This window comes from Pogoniulus pusillus, chromosome 27 (assembly GCF_015220805.1).
Source record: "Pogoniulus pusillus isolate bPogPus1 chromosome 27, bPogPus1.pri, whole genome shotgun sequence".
In the NCBI taxonomy this organism is placed as follows: Eukaryota; Metazoa; Chordata; class Aves; order Piciformes; family Lybiidae; genus Pogoniulus; species Pogoniulus pusillus.
The window spans coordinates 4,529,123-4,547,591 of NC_087290.1; the positions used below are offsets into that span (position 1 = coordinate 4,529,123).

The following is an 18,469-nucleotide window of genomic DNA, read 5'->3' on the forward strand; positions in this document are numbered from 1 at the left end:
AAACTAGAACCAAGACAATCAGCTCCTAAAATGGAAGAACTGTCAGGAGGGGGCAAGGAGAGGGAAGGATGAGAAGCATCACCTTCTTCCAGGGAAAAAAACTGGCTTGAAAATCTTCCCCCTCATGGCTCAAGCTCAGCTCTAGAGGCCTGCATCCAGCAATGCACTTTAAGAAATGCTAGCATTAAAGCAGGCACAGTAGTGCCACAGAAATTGAGAGGACTGCCTGGGTGCTTGGGAGTTTATCTCTCTGCTGGATCACAGCTTGTGTACTCAAAGGTGGAATCTTATTTTATCTGCCTTGCCAGCTTCCTGTACTGACTGCTTCTAAGCAGCTCAAGGAGAAACAGGATGCTGAAAAGGTTGCTACAATCCTGACTGCATCCCTCAGTTCTATGGTATCTAATGCTTCAAGGGCTGAGTTTTCAGGCAAAGCCAAGCAAGATGGCTTTGGATGAAGAATGTCCCAGGGAAGATAGCCCTGCTCACTGCAAGGGTCAGCTGGATAAGATGACCTTCTGTGATGATAAGGATGACCTTTGACAAGATGACTCTTCCACACCCAATACATTCTGTGATTCTCTTAACTTCTGGTCAACCACTGAACTCTTTTCACTGCCAGGATGACAGAAGCCTGGCACAGGCTGCCCAGGGAGGTTGTGGAGTCTCCCTCTCTGGAGATATTCAAGCTCTGGATGTGTCACTGTGTGATCTGCTCTGGCAGGAGGGTTGGACTGGATGAGCTTTTGAGATCCCTTCCAGCCCCTAACCTTCTGTGATTCTCTGAACTCTTGCAGCATTTTAGGAAGAGATTTGGCTTGGATTTTACTATCATCATGAGAAGGCTGCTGAGGAGGCAGCCCATGGCATAAAGGTCAAGCTGCAACACCGCTCTTGCTGTGGGACTCCTGAGAAAACCCTCAAGTCAGAGAGAGGTATGACAAGTGTGTGCAGTGTCACTGGGGTTAACTACCCTCCTGCATCACAGCAGCAGTGCACCACTGTGATTAGATCATCTGAGAGGCAACAGCCCTGCTGTGAGTAACAAAGGCACCACAAGGCAGGCAGAAAGTTCACCGCTGGGATAGGATTCGCTTTAGAGGACTGCGGATGCTGTTCAAAACCAGTCCCACAGAGGAGCACCTTTGAGGGTTCCACTGAGTGCCACAAGGACACAGCAGACTGAGGGATGAATGCTCTGAGAAACATAATTCTTGCCTAGTCAGTTCCACTGGTATTCTCAGTCATGCACAGGGCAAGTCTCAGGCGATCCCTCAGCAGGAGACAAACGCTCAGCACCAGGCTCTTGCTAGTCACAGAGGGCAAGAAACATTCCAGGATGAGTGAAGGAGAGAAGTGACTGGCTCCCATGGAAATTTGCTGGGGATTTTCTCTTCCTCTTGCCACTGAAACACTCACTCAAGTCTTCTGCTACTTAAAAAGCTGCAGAAGATATCAGCCAACAAAGTTCCTGAGCCAGACACCCCACCTCAGGAAGCACAGGGAGCTGCTTGAGAGAGTCCAGCACAGAGCCACAACAATGATTAAGGAAGTTGAGCATCTTCCTTGTGAGGAGAGCCTGAGGGAGCTGGGGCTGTGCTGCTGGGAGAGGAGGAGACAACTAAGGGGTGACCTCTTTCATGTTTATAAAGATGTAAGGGGTGAGTGCCAGGAGGCTGGAGCCAGGCTCTGCTGGGTGATGCCAGTGACAGCACAAGGGGCAATGGGTGGAAGTTGAGGCATAGGAGGTTCCATGTGAACCTGAGGAAGAACTTTTTCCCTGTGAGGGTGACAGAGCACTGGCACAGGCTGCCCAGGGTTGTTGTGGAGTCTCCCTCTCTGGAGATATTCAAGAACCATCTGGATGTGTTCCTGTGTGGTCTGCTCTGGGTGACCCTGCTCTGGCAGGGGGGCTGGACCAGATGACCTTTCAAGGTCCCTTCCAGCCCTTGAGATTCTATGACCAAACAAGTAGACACTACTTATGACTGCCATTAATCCTGGCAGAGCCCAAAGATATCAACACCTTTTCTAAACACAATATGATGCAATTCCTGACATAAGCAAGTTTCACATACACAAAACCCAGCAGAATATGGCACAGCAGGCAAAGGAAGCACAAGATCACAGGATATAGAATCACTGAATCAAGCAGGTTGGAAGAGAACTCCAAGATCAGCCAGTCCAACCTAGCACACAGCCTCAACCAACCAACCAGACCATGGCACTAAGTGCCCCAGCCAGGCTTGGCTTCAACACCTCCAGCCACACAGACTCCACCACCTCCCTGGGCAGCCCATTCCAATGTCAATCACTCTCTCTGCCAGGAACTTCCTCCTAACATCCAACCTAGACCTCCCCCAGTACAACTTGAGGCTGTGTCCCCTTCTTCTGTTGCTGCTTGCCTGGCAGCAGAGCCCAACCCCACCTGGCTACAGCCTCCCTGCAGGTAGTTGCAGGCAGCAATGAGCTCTGCCCTGAGCCTCCTCTGCTGCAGGCTGCACCCCCCCAGCTCCCTCAGCCTCTCCTTACAGGGCTCTGCTCCAGGCCCCTCCCCAGCCTTGCTGCCCTTCTCCAAACACCTTCCAGCACCTCAACATCTCTCTGCAATGGAGGAGCACTGGACACAGCACTCAAGGGGTGGCTTGAGCAGTGCTGAGCACAGGGGCAGAAGAACCTCCCTTGTCCTGCTGGCCACACTGCTCCTGAGCCAGCCCAGGATGCCAGTGGCTCTGCTGCCCACCTGGGCACACTGCTGCCTCAGCTTCAGCTCCTCTCTCCTAGCATCCCCAGCTCCCTCTCTGCCTGGATGCTCTCAGCCACTCTGTAGTGCTGCTTGGGGTTGTTGTGGCCAAAATGTAGAACCCTGCACTTGGCCTTGTTCAGTCTCATCCCTTTGGACTCTACTCACCCATCCAGCCTGGCCAGGTCCCTCTGCAGGGCTCTGCTACCCTCCAACAGCTCCACAGCTGCTCCTAGCTTGGTGTCATCTGCAAACCTACTGGTACTGGACTCAATCCCCTGGTCTAGATTATCAATAAAGATAATGGCCAGGACTGGGCCCAGCACTGATCCTTGGGGAACACCAGTAGCCAGGGCTGGACACAGCACAACCTGCCAGAGGCAGAGATCTTCCAGAACCCTGTGCAGAGCTTCAGATCTTGGCACAATTGTGTATGGAGCATTAACATCCTTATTAAGTGTTTGACATCTGCCTTGTGCTCACTGCATGCCAGAGCCTGTGAGAGCACCACAGTGAGTCATGGCCAGTGAAGTCATGCCCAGTAAACTCTGAAAAGCAGGAGGTCAGGAGGCAGGTGAGTGCCACACAACACAAATGCTCTGGACTTCCTTTGGGATGGGTGACTGTGACACAGCACAATCCATCAAACCTGCCCAAAAGGTGCCATAAAAGAAAACAGCTACAAAGTAATCCCAAAGCCTCAAAGAAAAGCCTGTCCAGAGAAGGGCCATGAAGGTATCATGGAGCAGGAGCACCTCTCCTACAGAGACAGGCTGAGGCAAGTGGGGTCATTCAGCCTGGAGAAGAAGAGGCTCTGGGAAGACCTAATAGCAGCTTTCAGTACCTGAAGGGAGCCTGCAAGAAGGATGAAGAGAGACTGTTTACAAAAGCCTGTGGTGATAGGACAAGGGACAATGGCTTGAAATCAGAGAACAGCAGATTAAGATTGGATGTTAAGAACAAGTTCTTTACAATGAGGATGGTGGAACACTGGAACAGGTTGCCCAGGGAGGTGGTTGAGGTCCCATCCCTGGAAGCATTCAAGGTGGGCAACCTGAGCTAGTTGAGGATGCCCCTGTTGACTGTGGAAGGGGTTGGACTAGGTGACTTTCAAAAGTCACTTCCAACCCTAACCATTCCATGGTTCTATGATTCTAAGGCTTAGATGTTCAAGAAGAAGTGCAAGAAGAGGCACAGGGTCTCCAGCAAAAGTAAGATGCTTGAAGGGCATGTGCAGGAGAGCAGGGTAGGAAGCTCTGCCTTAATTTGGGAGTGAAGCTGGCCTTGCCACAGAGCTGGATCAATACTTGGTCATGAGCACTACTACTGCTACCCCAATTTTCTGCTGACTGCCAGAGCTAGGATGGACAGAGGCAGGGAAATGCAGTCAATTTCTGCTTCTTGCCATCACCATCAGGCTGTCAGCTGCCTTTTAATTGTGTTTCATATCAGTGAGGAGCTCAGATGAAAAAAAAAGAGATACAGCTTGACCAGTTCTCAGAGCAGAGGCTGTGACTGCAGAAGGGGCTCTTGGAAAACAGTGTTCTCAGCTGTAATATTGAACAGGTTTGACCTGAAAGTCCTTGAGAGAGGATGGCTGCAAAGCCTTACAGAGACACTGAACACTCCAGAAGCTGGTTGGGAATTTCTAACTACAAGCTTTTTGGCTGGAAGTCACAGGAGTGTAACAGCATTGATTACATTTTCACCAGGAACAATCCTCAGGCCTAGGAGAAATCTGCAGTTAATGAAGAGAGAGTCTTATCCTTGACAAAGCCCAGTGCTCACTGATCACAAGACAGCATCACTCACTCCCAGGATTGAGGCTACTGCCCTGCCTGAGTCAGAGCCAGAGAATCAACCAGGTTGGGAGAGACTTCCAAGATCATCCAGGCCAACCTAGCACCCAGCCCTGCCCAATCAACCACACCATGGCACTAAGTGCCCCAGCCAGGCTTGGCTTCAACACCTCCAGCCACACAGACTCCACCACCTCCCTGGGCAGCCCATTCCAATGCCAATCACTCTCTCTGCCAACAACGTCCTAACAACATCCAGCCCAGACCTCCCCTGGCACAGCTTGAGACTGTGTCCCCTTGTTCTGTTGCTGCTTGCCTGGCAGCAGAGCCCAACCCCACCTGGCTACAGCCTCTCTTCAGGTAGTCACTGAAGGCCACTGAATTACAGAATCATAGAGGGGTTTGGAAGGGACTTTAAAATCATCCAGTTCCAGTCCCCCTGCCATGGACAGGGGCACCTTTTGCTAGCTCAGGTTGCTCAAGGCCCTGTCCAACCTGGCCTTGAACACCTGCAGAAAGAAGGAATCCATGACCTCCTTGGGCAAGCTGCTCCAATGTCTCACCACCCTCACTGTTAAGGAAAAAAGTGATAAAATCAACTCTGGAGCTCCAGATAAAGTAAGGAAGGGATCTGTGTGTCCTACAGCCCCTGCAAGCGAATCAGAGAATCAGTAGAGCAGGCTGCACACAGCCTCAGCCAGCCTGGCCTCAAACACCTCCAGCCATGGGGCCTCAACCACCTCCCTGGGCAACCCATTCCAGCCTCTCACCTCCTTCATGCTCAGCAACTTCCTCCTCACCTCCAGCCTCACTCTCCCCATCTCCACCTTTGCTCCATCCCCCCTCACTCCTGCCACTCCCTCACACCCTCAAAAGTCCCTCCCCAGCTTTTTTGGAGCCCACTTCAGATCCTGGAAGGCCACAAGAAGGTCCACTCAGAGCCTCCTCTTCTGCAGCCTGCACAGCCCCAACTCTTTCAGTCTGTGCTCACAGCAGAGCTGCTGCAGCCCTCTGAGCATCCCCAGAAGGACAGCTGAAAGGGCAGAAAAATCACTGTGCCTCTGCAGTCATGATGAACAGGGAGCTTTCTGATAGCTTTATGAAGATAATGGGATGGGGGGGAGGGGGAAATCATTCCTCATCTCAGTTTATTATGAGCCTCATTTATTGGTGCATAATTCCACATCAATTTTCCTCTTGCCATTTCCCAAGTGTGGGTTTATATGTAAGAAAAGAATGCTCAGTTTGGCTTGGAGTTGGTTTTTAGGAAGACCCAAGCCTGTTTCTTTGTTTTATAGGGTAATTTATATCCCAGACATGGCAGGAGCATGCACACAGTAAATGTGCTGCTGCTCACCTTGTAGAGTGAAGAGTGAAAGGAGAAAGCAGATTTCAGAGTTATTGTTTCAGACACCCAGAAATACTTTGAAGGACAGTTGTTCTCCAGGGAGTGATGCTGTAAAAGCAGCTTTCAGAGGGTCCAACTTTGCTACATCTCAGCAATTCCTGCCTGCACTGCAGCTGCCAGGCACTCAGAGCTGAAGCTGCTCCAGTTCAAGCCAAGGAGCAACAGCTACAAACTGGAACAGAGAAGGTTTCACCTCAACATGAGGGGAAACTTTTTTACTGTGAGGGTGACAGAGCCCTGGAGCAGAATGCCCAGTGAGGTTGTGAGGTCTCATCCTCTGGAGACTTTCCAAACCCACCTGGAAGCATTCCTATGTGAACTACCCTTGGGTGATCCTGCTTGGCAAGGGGGTCAGACTCAGTGATCTCTGGAGGTCACTTCCAACCTCTAAGGTTCTGTGATTTTGGACAACAACTACAGTCTAGCATGTTTGGCAGACACCTAACCACCACCTGCCAGTAGCAGTGGTCCTGTGATAAATCTGTCCAAAGCTGACAGCTGCCAAGAGTTTCAAGTGGAGGTAAGGCATGGCTGAATCCTAAAGTGGATTTCTTCTTCCACCAGTGAGTCTCCACCACACCACACAACCTATTGCACAGGAAGAATGCAGAGATAGAATCATAGAATCAACCAGGTTGGAAGAGACCTCCAAGATCATCCAGTCCAACCTATCACCCAGCCCTATCCAGTCAACTAGACCATGGCACTAAGTGCCTCATCCAGGCTTTTCTTGAAGACCCCCAGGGATGGTGCCTCCACCACCTCCCTGGGCAGCCCATTCCAATGATCAGTGTCTTCCCAGCCTAAAAACCAACTCATCAGTAGAAACACTAGAATCAACTGGGGTGAAAATAGTGGTCCCTCCCCCCTCGCCTCTACCTGTCCCCATCTGTCAGTAGCTAACAGGCAGGGATGACAAATCATTTTCCATCAAGAGGCAAGAGAGAGATGGGAGCTCTGCTGCCTGCCTGCAATTTCCTTTCCTGAGGAGGGACAGCTATAAACCACCCGAGCGCTGCGGTGCGACGAGCACAGCTCTGGCTCCCACTGCTGAGGTTAGAGCCTGCTGAGAAAATAATCAAAACACAGCTCCATTTCCATGGAGGTGGTTGTGATGAAAAGCATTTTACCAGTTTGGAAAACTACATTGGAGCTTCTGATAAAGCATCTTCGAGCACCTACAGTAAATACTGAGCTGACAAGGAAAATGCCAAACATAGGATCTGAATTCATGCTTGTGCTGATTCCTGCTCTTAAAATAAATTCAGGCTGTGATTGGATATTGTTCAGTGCTGGAAATATTTCTCCTAACCACAGAACAATCATTCTGAAGAGCCAACTTCTCCAACAGGGATGCAGGTACAAATAAACAGCCTGGGGCTGTACACAAAGGTAATGAGTTACTCCTGTCTCATCATTTCTAAGACCTTTCCCAAGGTCAGTCCTACCCTGTCTCTTACTCTGTTCCAAGCCAGCCTGATCTTCACTTGGAAACAGCCTTAAGCCCCAATTTGCAACTGCATTTTTGGTCTGTGGTTGATAAAATATCTATTAAAAGCTGGCCTTGAGCATATATTGTTGGCAGATCTGGGTTGAGAAAAAGGGGTGGATTTTCTTGGGGTGGAGTTTTTATTCTATGTTTCATAAACTGCAGGACTTAGCAAGCTATAGGCAGGTCTCTGGTAGCCTGCATCAAACCCTCTGCTGCTACAGCTGCTCCATGCTACAGAGAGGCTTTTTTTTGGCCTCATATAGTGGAGAGGAGGAATATGTGATCCATGCTCAAGCAGCTTCATCCTGCAGATCAGGTTGGTCCAACTGTAACTCCAATACCTGTTAAATAAAACTTCCCTGAGCTTTAGTGATTCTTCCATTGCTTTTACCATTGTTCAGCCCCCAACTTTCCAAACAGGGTCTTTCTAACTGTAAAAAAGTTCTTTCTATGATATAGAGATGATTTCACTCCCTTTTCCTCCTGCCAACAGCACTGCTGGCACCAACTTTTGCATCATCTGCACCTGACCAACTATGTGGAGACTGCAGTTCCTCAGCACAAATTCTCAGAAGCAGCACTAGAGTGGCTATTTGAACAGTGGGTACTCACCACAAGCCACTGATGCCAGGTAATTCTAGCCCACAGCCTTCAAAAGTCAAAGGTGAGCTGTTGGAGTGAGTTCAGAGGAAGGCCACAAAGATGATCCAAGGGCTGGAGCAACTCTGCTATGAGGACAGGCTGAGGGAGCTGGGGGTGTTCAGCCTGGAAAGGGAAGACTTGGGAGGACCTTAGAGCTGCCTTCCAATACCTGAAGGGAGCATACAGGAAGGCTGCAGAGGGACTCCTCATGGGGGTGCCTAGAGACAGGACAAGGAAATGGTTTTGAGCTTTGCACCGTGCAGCGCCTGGTGATGCCAGCAGAGCTGGCAGGTAGCCAGGAACAACAGAATTCACACCCAGGAGCTGATGGCTGGGGTGGTTGAAAAGGGATTTCAGTGCTGCCCACCATCAGCTAGCTCTGCCTGCACTCCCACTGCAATCCATTCGTTAGAAGAACTGAGGGAGGGAGAGACAGCTGAGGATGATCAAACAGAAAGCCGCAGCAAAAAGCTGGTTGGAGTGAGAGCAGTGACACACATCACAGAAGCAGAAGGTGACACCTGGCATTAGATGGCTGCCCCTTTGGTATAAAGATGACTTCCATCCTAAGCAGGGATGGGTTTGCATTTTGATGGCAGGCATTAGGTTCACACATGAGTAGAAACCCAGCCAGTAAAGCATTCCAGGGATCCCCACTAGGCTCAGGTCTATCACTCTCCATTTCAGAGCCGTGCACGATGCCACATACAGACAGAGGGCAACCAGATCAGAGCTGGGGCTCCCCCTGGGGCTGGCAAAGCAAGCCTGTGCTAGTGCATGGTTTGTTTTACAATAAAAGAGGGGGACAAGAATCAAAACATCTTTTTCATGACTCAACCCTGCCCTGCCATCAGTCCTCTGCTCCCACCCAATACCCATGGAGGGGATCCTCTGCCTCCCATAGACAGAAGCTGCCCATCCCTCACCTCAGACCCAGGAAGCCAAAAGAATTGCTTGCTCTAAATGTCCTGAGTGTTTCCTGAGTCACAATTTGATGGAATATGTATGTAGGAAGACAAGGATTTGATCTTCTGAATGCAAAGAAGTGGAGCTCCCCTGTGGAATTCAGATACACCTATTGGAGGGCTTACCTTTTTTTCTTCTGCCTGACCCTCTCAACATTTCAGCACATGAATAATTGCCCCCATATAAACAAAATGGGCTCCTTCATGGATGGAGTGCACAGGGGAGATCTGTCCCATTAAAATGCAAGTTAATCTATTTTAAGGGCTTCTGAAAGACTGAAGGGCAGGCAGGCATCAGGCCCTCTGGGAAAGGATCAATGTCACTGCCAGTGCAATGTGGTGACTTCTGTGCCTAAGAGGCTGCAGGATGAGTCTCTGACTGATCATTAAAGAAATCACCACTACCAACAATCTGCTTCGTGCTCTTGTTGTACCCATTTGATTTCAAAGCTCCACATTGCCAGTCGTAGAATCACACAACCACAGAATCAGACAAGGGCTTGAGCTGGAAAGGAATGTGGGCAGTCAGGTCAAGGGATGATCTCCCCCTCTATTCTGCTCTGATGGGACTTCATCTGGAGTACTGTGTCCAGTTCTGGGCTCCCCAGCTCAGGACATAGATCAGAACACATCCAGCAGAGGCTATGAGAATGATGAAGGGACTGGAACACCTGGGAGGAAAGGCTGAGAGACCTGGGGCTGTTTAGTCTGAGAAGAGATCATATTCATGTTCACAGATATCTGAAGGGTGGGAGTCAAGAAGAAAGAGCCAGGCTCTTTTCAACAGCGTCCTCTGACAGGGGCAGTGGACACAAACTGGAGCACAGGAAGTGTCACCTCAACACAAGGAGACACTTCTTTACTGTGGGGGGGCTGCACTCCCACAGCAGGCTGCCCAGAGAGGTTGTGGAGTCTCCCTTCTCTGGAGACTTTGAAAACCCACCTAGACACAGAATCACATAAAACACCCAGGTTGGAAAAGTCCCTCAGCATCACCAAGTCCAACCCATATCCCTAGTCTACAAGATGAGCCATAAATCACATCCCCAGGCACCACAGACAAATGACTTTTAAACACATCCAGGGTTGGTGACTCAATCAAGTACCTGGGCAGCACATTCCAATGCCTGACCACTCTCACTGGGGGAAAATGTTTCATAATGTCCAGTCTAACCCTGCCCAAAGGCAGCTTGAGCTCATTCCCTCTTGTCCTATATTTACCTATGAGAAGAGACCAGTTCCTCTATGGTCTGCCCTAGGGGAGCCTGTTCTGTCAGGGATGCAATTCTGCCTTGCTCCATCCTGCAACTGCTGCCTTGGCAGTACCAGAAATCAGCTGTGTACAATCCAGGTGACAAATCTGGGTGGGCAAAGGTCTAGGATATTGAGGGGACACACTGTGATTTTCCTCTGGAAACAGTTTGTAGAATCATAGAACCAATCAGATTAGCAGAGACCTCCAAGATCATCCAGTCCAGCCTAGCACCCAGCCCTGGCCAATCAACCACACCATGGCACCAAGTGTCCCAGCCATGCTTGGCTTCAACACCTCCAGCCACACAGACTCCACCACCTCCCTGAGCAGCCCATTCCAATGCCAATCACTCCCTCTGACAATAACTTCCTCCTAACATCCACCCTACACCTCCCCTGGCACAGCTCCAGGATGTGTCCCCTTCTTCTGTCACTGCTTGCCTGGCAGCAGAGCCCAACCCCACCTGGCTACAGCCTCCCTGCAGGCAGCTGCAGACAGCAATGAGCTCTGCCCTGAGCCTCCTCTGCTGCAGGCTGCACACCCCCAGCTCCCTCAGCCTCTCCTCACAGGGCTGTGCTCCAGGCCCCTCCCCAGCCTTGCTGCCCTTCTCCAAACACCTTGCAGCACCTCAGCATCTCTCTTGAATTGAGGAGCCCAGAACTGGACACAGCACTCCAGGTGTGGCCTAACCAGTGCTGAGCAAAGAGGAAGAATGACCTCCCTTGTCCTACTGGCCACACTGTTCCCGATACAGGCCAGGATGCCATTGGCACCTGTGAAGAACTTCCTCCTAACATCCAGCCTATAACCTCCCCCTGGCACAGCTTGAGACTGTGTCCCCTTGTTCTGTTGCTGGCTGCCTGGCAGAAGAGCCCAACCCCACCTGGCTACAGCCTCCCTTCAGGTAGTTGTAGCCAGCAAAGCTCCAACCCAAATATCAGCTAATTTACCACTGGTACTAAAAAGTAGCTGGAGCCACTCATTAAATCTCAAAGGCAGCCCTGAAATGTGCTCTTCTTAATGAATCCAGGAATCGATTCTTAGCACAGATCCAAGGTGTGGGACGGAGCAGCTAATAAGCATCCCCAGTTAATGGCATTTTTCAAGTGACAATTTGTCCAAATGATACCATCTAAGCAGCAATAATATCCTGATTGATTAAATTAATCTCTAAAAGATGACTCCAATAAGTTTAATTAGCAACGCCTGGCAGAAGTAGAAAATAATCCCAAACCAACCTTGCAGCCCACCCCAGCACTCTGAAATCCTGGCAGCAGTCAGGCTGTGGAGTGCTGCATCTTTATTCAAACAGACACAAGCGATTTCATGGAGCATCCTCAGCAAATCTCTGTGACTAACCCACGGAGCCCTCCCTGCAGAGACAAGGTGAGGAGCATGGCAAATGCCTTCTGCCCGCTTGGAATCATAGAATCAAGCAGGTTGGAAGAGAGCTCCAAGCTCAGCCAGCCCAACCTAGCACCCAGTCCTGCCCAATCAACCACACCATGGCACCAAGTGCCCCATTCAGCCTTTGCTTCAACACCTCCAGGCACAGAGACTCCACCACCTCCCTGGGCAGCCCATTCCAATGCCAATCACTCTCTCTGACAACAACTTCCTAACAACATCCAGCCTATAACCTCCCCCTGGCATAACTTGAGGCTGTGTCCCCTTGTTCTGTTGCTGGTTTCCTAGCAGAAGAGCCCAACCCCACCTGGCTACAGCATCCCTTCAGAGAGCTGCAGACAGCAATGAGCTCTGCCCTGAGCCTCCTCTTCTGCAGGCTGCACACCCCCAGCTCCCTCAGCCTCTCCTCACAGGGCTGTGCTCCAGGCCCCTCCCCAGCTTCATCGCCCTTCTCTGGACACTTTCCAGTATCTCAACATCTCTCTTGAATTGAGGGGCCCAGAACTGGACACAGTCACACAGCCATTAAAAGCCAGGGCCACAAACAGGTTTAAACTAAGATAAACATTTTCAACAGAAGGAGCAGTAGATGGTCAGGGGAGCCTCAGTGCCAAAATGCAGACACAGAGCTGGGTAGGGACCTGGAGCAGCTTCAACACTTTCAAGCTGTAGAAACTGGACACGGGGTTGGTAAAAATGGAGCAGAGCCTTGCTGGAGTACAGCAAAGGGTTAAAAGAGTTGGCTTAAGGCTTGTTGAGAGAGAGGAGGTTATTCTTGCTGGGACCAAGAGCAGGAAGGGGCCAGGCTGTGGTTCACAGCACCTGCATGCTCGCCAGGATAGGCAGCAGGAGCTCAGAGCGGCATTTGCCCTTCCTATTTGTACAGCAAGATTGGAACCAGGTATGGGATGTCTCCAGCAGCTTTGTTGGCATCATCTTGTCACCAGCCAGGCACACGGATGAGCTTTCCACAAACAGGCTGCTGGAGGGAGTTATCAACACAGGAACAGATCAAACTTTTGGTCCTTGTGGCTGTCAACACAGTAAGGAAGAGCTGGCACTATTAGGATGTGACTGCGAGGTGCACTCAGGCAGGGAGAGGGAAGAAAGTCTGTTGCAAACCTCTCCCAGTTGAAATTCTAGCTTGAACTGCCTTGCTTAGCAAACACTTCTCTGCCCTCTGCCAAGAAAAGGGGAATTAGACTCAATCCTGCCTCAGGAAGTGAAGTAGTGGACATCAGGGACGAGAGCAGAGAATAAGCTCAACCTGCTGGAGACACTCCAGTGTGATAAAAGAAAAGGCAATAATGGAGAGAACAGCATGTTCCTCTTGTCAGGGCCAAAGCTACCCTGCAAGCAGAACAGGAATTTGCCTGGGGCAGCAACACGGAGAATGGCTTTATTATTATTATCTGAGCAATCCAAAGATGCCTCCCAGCACGCAGAGGAGAGCCCAGAGCCACCTCTGTGAACGTGAAGAATTGGAGGGGTTATGTTTTCAAGTGGCTCAGGCAGGAAGTTTCTCATTTAGCTGAGTGCAGGAACTGAGAGAAACATATGGCTCATATATCTGATCACATGGAGGCACAGCCCAGCTTAGGTTAGAATCACAGAATCAGGGAGCACAAGGAGCAGCCAGTTGCAACCCCCTGCCATGCCCAGGGACACCCTACCCTAGAGCAGGCTGCACACAGCCTCACACAGCCTGGCCTCAAACACCTCCAGCCAGGGGGCCTCAACCACCTCCCTGGGCAACCCAGTCCAGCCTCTCACCACTCTCATCACCAACAACTTCCTCCTCACCTCCAGCCTCACTCTCCCCACCTCCAGCTTTGCTCCATTCCCCCCACTCCTGCCACTCCCTCACAGCCTCAAAAGTCCCTCCCCAGCTTTTTTGTAGGCCCCTTCAGATCCTGGCAGGCCACAAGAAGGTCACCTGGGAGCCTCCTCTGCTCCAGCCTGCACAGCCCCAACTCTTTCAGTCTGTGCTCACAGCAGAGCTGCTGCAGCCCTCTCAGCATCCTCCTGGCCCTGCTCTGGACACTCTCCAGCATCTCCACAGCCCTCTTGTCCCAGGGGCTCCAGAACTGGATGCAGTACTCCAGGTGGGGTCTCAGCAGAGCAGAGCAGAGGGGGAGAACCCACTCCCTGGCCCTGCTGGCCACACTTCTGCTGCTGCAGCCCAGGCTCTGCTTGGCTTTCTGGGCTGCAAGTGCACACTGCTGGCTCCTGTGGAGCTTCTCATCCACCATCTCATCCATCGTTAGCAGATTTGGAGTGCATTAATAAAACAAGACTCTGGTACAGCACTCATGGCCTTGGCCCTCAGTTTAGGTCAGCCCAAATGTCTCAATTATTTATTCATAGAGTGGTTTGAGTTGGAAGGGACCTTAAAGATCATCCAGTTCCAACCCCTCTGCCATCCAACCTGGTCTTGAATACCTCCAGGCAGGGAGCATCCACAACCTCCCAGGGCGACCTGTTCCAGTGTCTCCCCACCCTCACTGTCGAGAATTTCTTCCTAATCTCCAGTCTAAATCTGCCCTCTTCAAGCTTCAGTCCATTCCCTCTCATCACTACATGTCCTCATACAAAGTCCCTCCATAATTTCATTGTAGCCCACTTCAGGTAGGCTGCTCTAAGGTCTCCCTGGAGACTTCTCTTCTCCAGGCTGAGCACTCCCAACTCTGGCAGCCTGTCCTTATTTTGTTATTCAGAATACTTGTGTTTAATTGTACCATAATAGATTTACTTTGTTCTGTTGCCTGAAATACTCATTTTTCATGTCATTCTTGAAGCCTCAATGGGCTTATTACCTCATTTTTGTTCCTGGAGATATTTTTGGTAATGTAAAATACAAGGTTTGAGAAATGTCTGATGATTCTGAGAAAGATGATGCAACTTGAACCATCACCCCCTCCCCCCAGAAAAAATGAGATACTTTCTGTACCCCCTTTATATCCTCACTGAAACAAGGAACCACCAATTGATTTTTCCAGCTACAGAGAGTCACTTACCAGGCAAAACAGCAAAACACTCACCAAAAGGCTGATAACCTTCTATTTGAGCTGATGCTTTAAAACTACTGTATTAATAGATGCCCACATTACTGGTAATGTGATATGGCTGCTTCAGATCTCAGCTATGCAACCACAGGAGGAAGCTCTGCCAGCCTCTGGATGTCAGGACTACTATAGAATCATAGAACCAATCAGCTTGGAAGAGACTTCCAAGCTCAGCCAGTCCAACCTAGCACCCAGCCCTGGCCAAGCAACCAGACCATGGCACTAAGTGCCCCAGCCAGGCTTGGCTTCAACACCTCCAGGCACAGAGACTCCACCACCTCCCTGGGCAGCCCATTCCAATGCCAATCACTCTCTCTGACAACAACTTCCTAACAACATCCAGTCTAGACCTCCCCTGGCATAACTTGAGGCTGCATCCTCTTGTTCTGTTGCTGGGTGCCTCGCAGAAGAGAACCAACCCCACCTGGCTACAGCATCCCTTCAAGGAGCTGCAGACAGCTCTGCCCTGAGCCTCCTCTGCTGCAGGCTGCACCCCCCCAGCTCCCTCAGCCTCTCCTCACAGGGCTGTGCTCCAGGCCCCTCCCCAGCTTTGCTGCCCTTCTCCAAACACCTTCCAGCACCTCAACATCTCTCTTGAATGGAGGAGCCCATAACTTGACACAGCACTCAAGGTGTGGCCTGAGCAGTGCTGAGCACAGGGGCAGAAGAACCTCCCTTGTCCTGCTGCCCACACTGCTCCTGAGCCAGCCCAGGATGCCATTGGCTCTGCTGCCCACCTGGGCACACTACTGCCTCCTCTTCAGCTCCCCTCTCCCAGCACCCCCAGCTCCCTCTCTGCCTGGCTGCTCTCAGCCACTCTGCGCCCAGCCTGAGAAGAGCAATGTGGCATATTTACACCCTTTAATTTCTATTCCCTTGTTTAAGTGGGATTATTGTTCCCCACAGCCACTAACAAGAGACTTCTCAAGTTTCTTCTGATGTGCCAGCATGCTCTGATACACCTCTGGCCAGAACAATGATTTTTGTGCTTTAGCAGCAGCCCAGGCAGTTCAATTTTCCAGCTCTAAGTCTCCAGCCTCTCCCCATTCAGCTTGTTAACGTCCAAGTGCCGTACTCTAAATCACGCCTGGAAGAATCTCCATGGACTTCACCATCCCAACTTGCTTCTGAACGTTGAATTCACTGCTTATGAATCACTGCACTGTGTGTAAACACTCCAATCTCTAAGCCACAGCTCGTATTGTACACAGTAATCAAGTGATGCTGTCAGAGTGGATCCTGTAACGACGAATGGCTGCGTGGGTGCACGGAGGCAGCTCTAAAAACATGGCTATTAGTGCTTCACTTTGCAAAGCAGGTTTTGCCTGGCTGTGAACAGATTTTAGTTGCAGATGTTAAATGCCTCTGAAACGTTTCCAGGCTTTTCTGGTATGTAAGAGACCAGGCCACAGGGTGAAAACATGACCAGAGCTTGTCTAAGCTTGACATGCCATTTCAGCTCAGTAGCTTCCTGCACCAGGTCAGAGAGAGAAGAATCCAAAGGAGAAGTAGTTCTAAAACCAATCTACACTCACCTCTAAAAGACATTTTCCCCCTTTAAACTGCAATTTGAATGCTATAAAACACACCAATGCTCTGCTAGTTTGAGGCTAACTGGAATATTGTAGTGAGAGGAATTAGATGATAGGCTGTGAAAAGGAAAGAGTGGTGATGTCTGCTGCACTCACAGGCTTGCTGAGATGTCTGATAACAAGGACATAAACACAGATAACAGGATGATCACAGAATCAAGCAGGTTGGAAGAGACCTCCAAGCTCATCCAGTCCAACCTATCCCCCAGCCCTAGCCAGTCAACTAGACCATGGCACTAAGTGCCTCATTTAGCCTTTGCTTCAACACCTCCAGCCACAGAGACTCCACCACCTCCCTGGGCAGCCCATTCCAGTGCCAATCACTCTCTCTGCCAACAACTTCCTCCTAACATCCAGACTATACTTCCCCCAGAACAACTTGAGACTGTGTCCCCTTCTGCTGCTGCTGGTTGCCTGGCAGCAGAGCCCAACCCCACCTGGCTACAGCCTCCCTGCAGGCAGCTGCAGACAGCAATGAGCTCTGCCCTGAGCCTCTTGGAGGTCTCTTCCAACCTGCTTGATTGTACGATTCTAACTGCTTAAGCTAACTTAATAAACATTGCTTTGGGTTCCTTAACTACCCAGAAGGTTGCTTTGGGTTCCTTAGGCACTGTCAGGGATGTGGCACAGACCTTGATGCCGAGCTCGATGTTCTCCCCTCCGTACACGTCCATGCCAGGATCCAGCAGCCCGATCTCGCCGAAGAATTTCCTGTGCACAACGAACGAGCAACCGATCATGGCTGGCGTCCTGCGTGAAGAGAAAGACAGCAGCAGTGCACAGTTAGGGACAGCTTCCACTCTGTGCTGCTTTGCAGAGCTCCTGTTGGCTCCAGGTGCTTCCTGCCACCGGCTATCCCAGGGCCTCTGGAGCAATGAGCGAGCTCTGTGGTTTATGAGATGTTAATTTACCACTCCAGTGGAACTGTTCAAAATTCAACTTCATTTCACTGTGTGTACACTGAAGAAAAGGTTTCCCTGGGATTAAATTACTGGAAAGCTTTCAGGCCTTGGCTCTGTCTCAAGCACTCTCCTGTGTCTGTGGGCAAGGGCACAACTGTTTTGTTTTCCATCCCTTATCATAGAATAGCTCAGGTTGGAAGTGACCTCAGAGATCATCTACTCCAAGCTCCCCTGCCATGGGCAGGGACACCTCTCAGTCAGACTTGGTTGTTCAAAGCCTCATGCAAACTGGCCTTGCATAAGCCCAGGGAGGAGGCATCCACAGGCTCCCTGGGCAACCTGCTCCAGAGTCTCATCTCTCTTGTACTGAAGATCTTCTTCTTAAAGTCCAGTCTAACCTTGCTCTCCCTCAGCTTCAAACCACTCCACCTTGTTCTGCCTCTAGACACCCTGATGAAAACTCCCTCTCCAGCCTTCCCATAGGATCACTTTGGGTATTGGAAGGCAGTTCTAAGGTCCCCCTGGAGTCTTTTCTCTAGGCTGAACCCCCCCAGCTCCCTCAGCCTATCCTCATAGCAGAGGTGCTCCAGCCCTTGGACCATCTTTGTGGCTCTCCTCTAGGTTTGCTCCAACCGCTCTGTGTCCTCCTTTTGATGGGCACACCAGAACTGGACACAGCCTTCAAGCTGGGGTCTCACAAGAGCAGAATAAAGGGGAAGAATCATCTCACTTGCCCTGCAAGCTACACTCTTCTTAATGCACCCCAGCACACAATCTGTCTTCTGGGCTGCATGAGGGCACTGCCAGCCCGTGTTGAGCTGAAGGAAATGTAATAATGGCATCTTCTTTGGTTCTTTTCTCCTAGCATGTCTAGTGGCAGAGCTCTCAGACTTCAGCACATACAACAGTTTTTATGCTACCCTCTGAAGTAAGGTTTCTGACTGGGACCTTTACAATAAAAAGAATCATAGACTTGTTTTGGTTGGAGAAGGTCTCTAAGATCACTGAGTCCAACTATCAGCCCTATCCCACTGTGGCCATTAAACCACATCCCACGTCAACACCCTTCTTGAACACATCCAGGGATGGGGACTCCACCTCCTCCCTGGGCAGCCTGTTCCAATCCCTGACCACTCTTGCAAGAACGAAAGAAATTCCTAATATCCAATCCAAACCTCTGCTGGTGCAGTTTCAGGCCA

The 18,469-nt window shown here is 50.5% G+C and overlaps 1 protein-coding gene across 4 annotated transcripts in view; it reads right to left on the reverse strand.

Moving 5' to 3' along the window:
- Window positions 1-18,469, reverse strand: part of GALNT17 (polypeptide N-acetylgalactosaminyltransferase 17) — a 402,097-nt gene that overhangs the window by 103,923 nt on the left and 279,705 nt on the right. For all 4 annotated transcript variants that reach the window (XR_010307414.1, XM_064166627.1, XM_064166626.1 and 1 more), the window contains one exon: window positions 17,001-17,118. Coding sequence is in view for 3 of the 4 variants with exons in the window: in XM_064166627.1 (XP_064022697.1) it covers window positions 17,001-17,118 (118 nt within the window). In the remaining variant the exon portion in view is untranslated. The remainder of the gene's footprint in view (window positions 1-17,000; window positions 17,119-18,469) is intronic.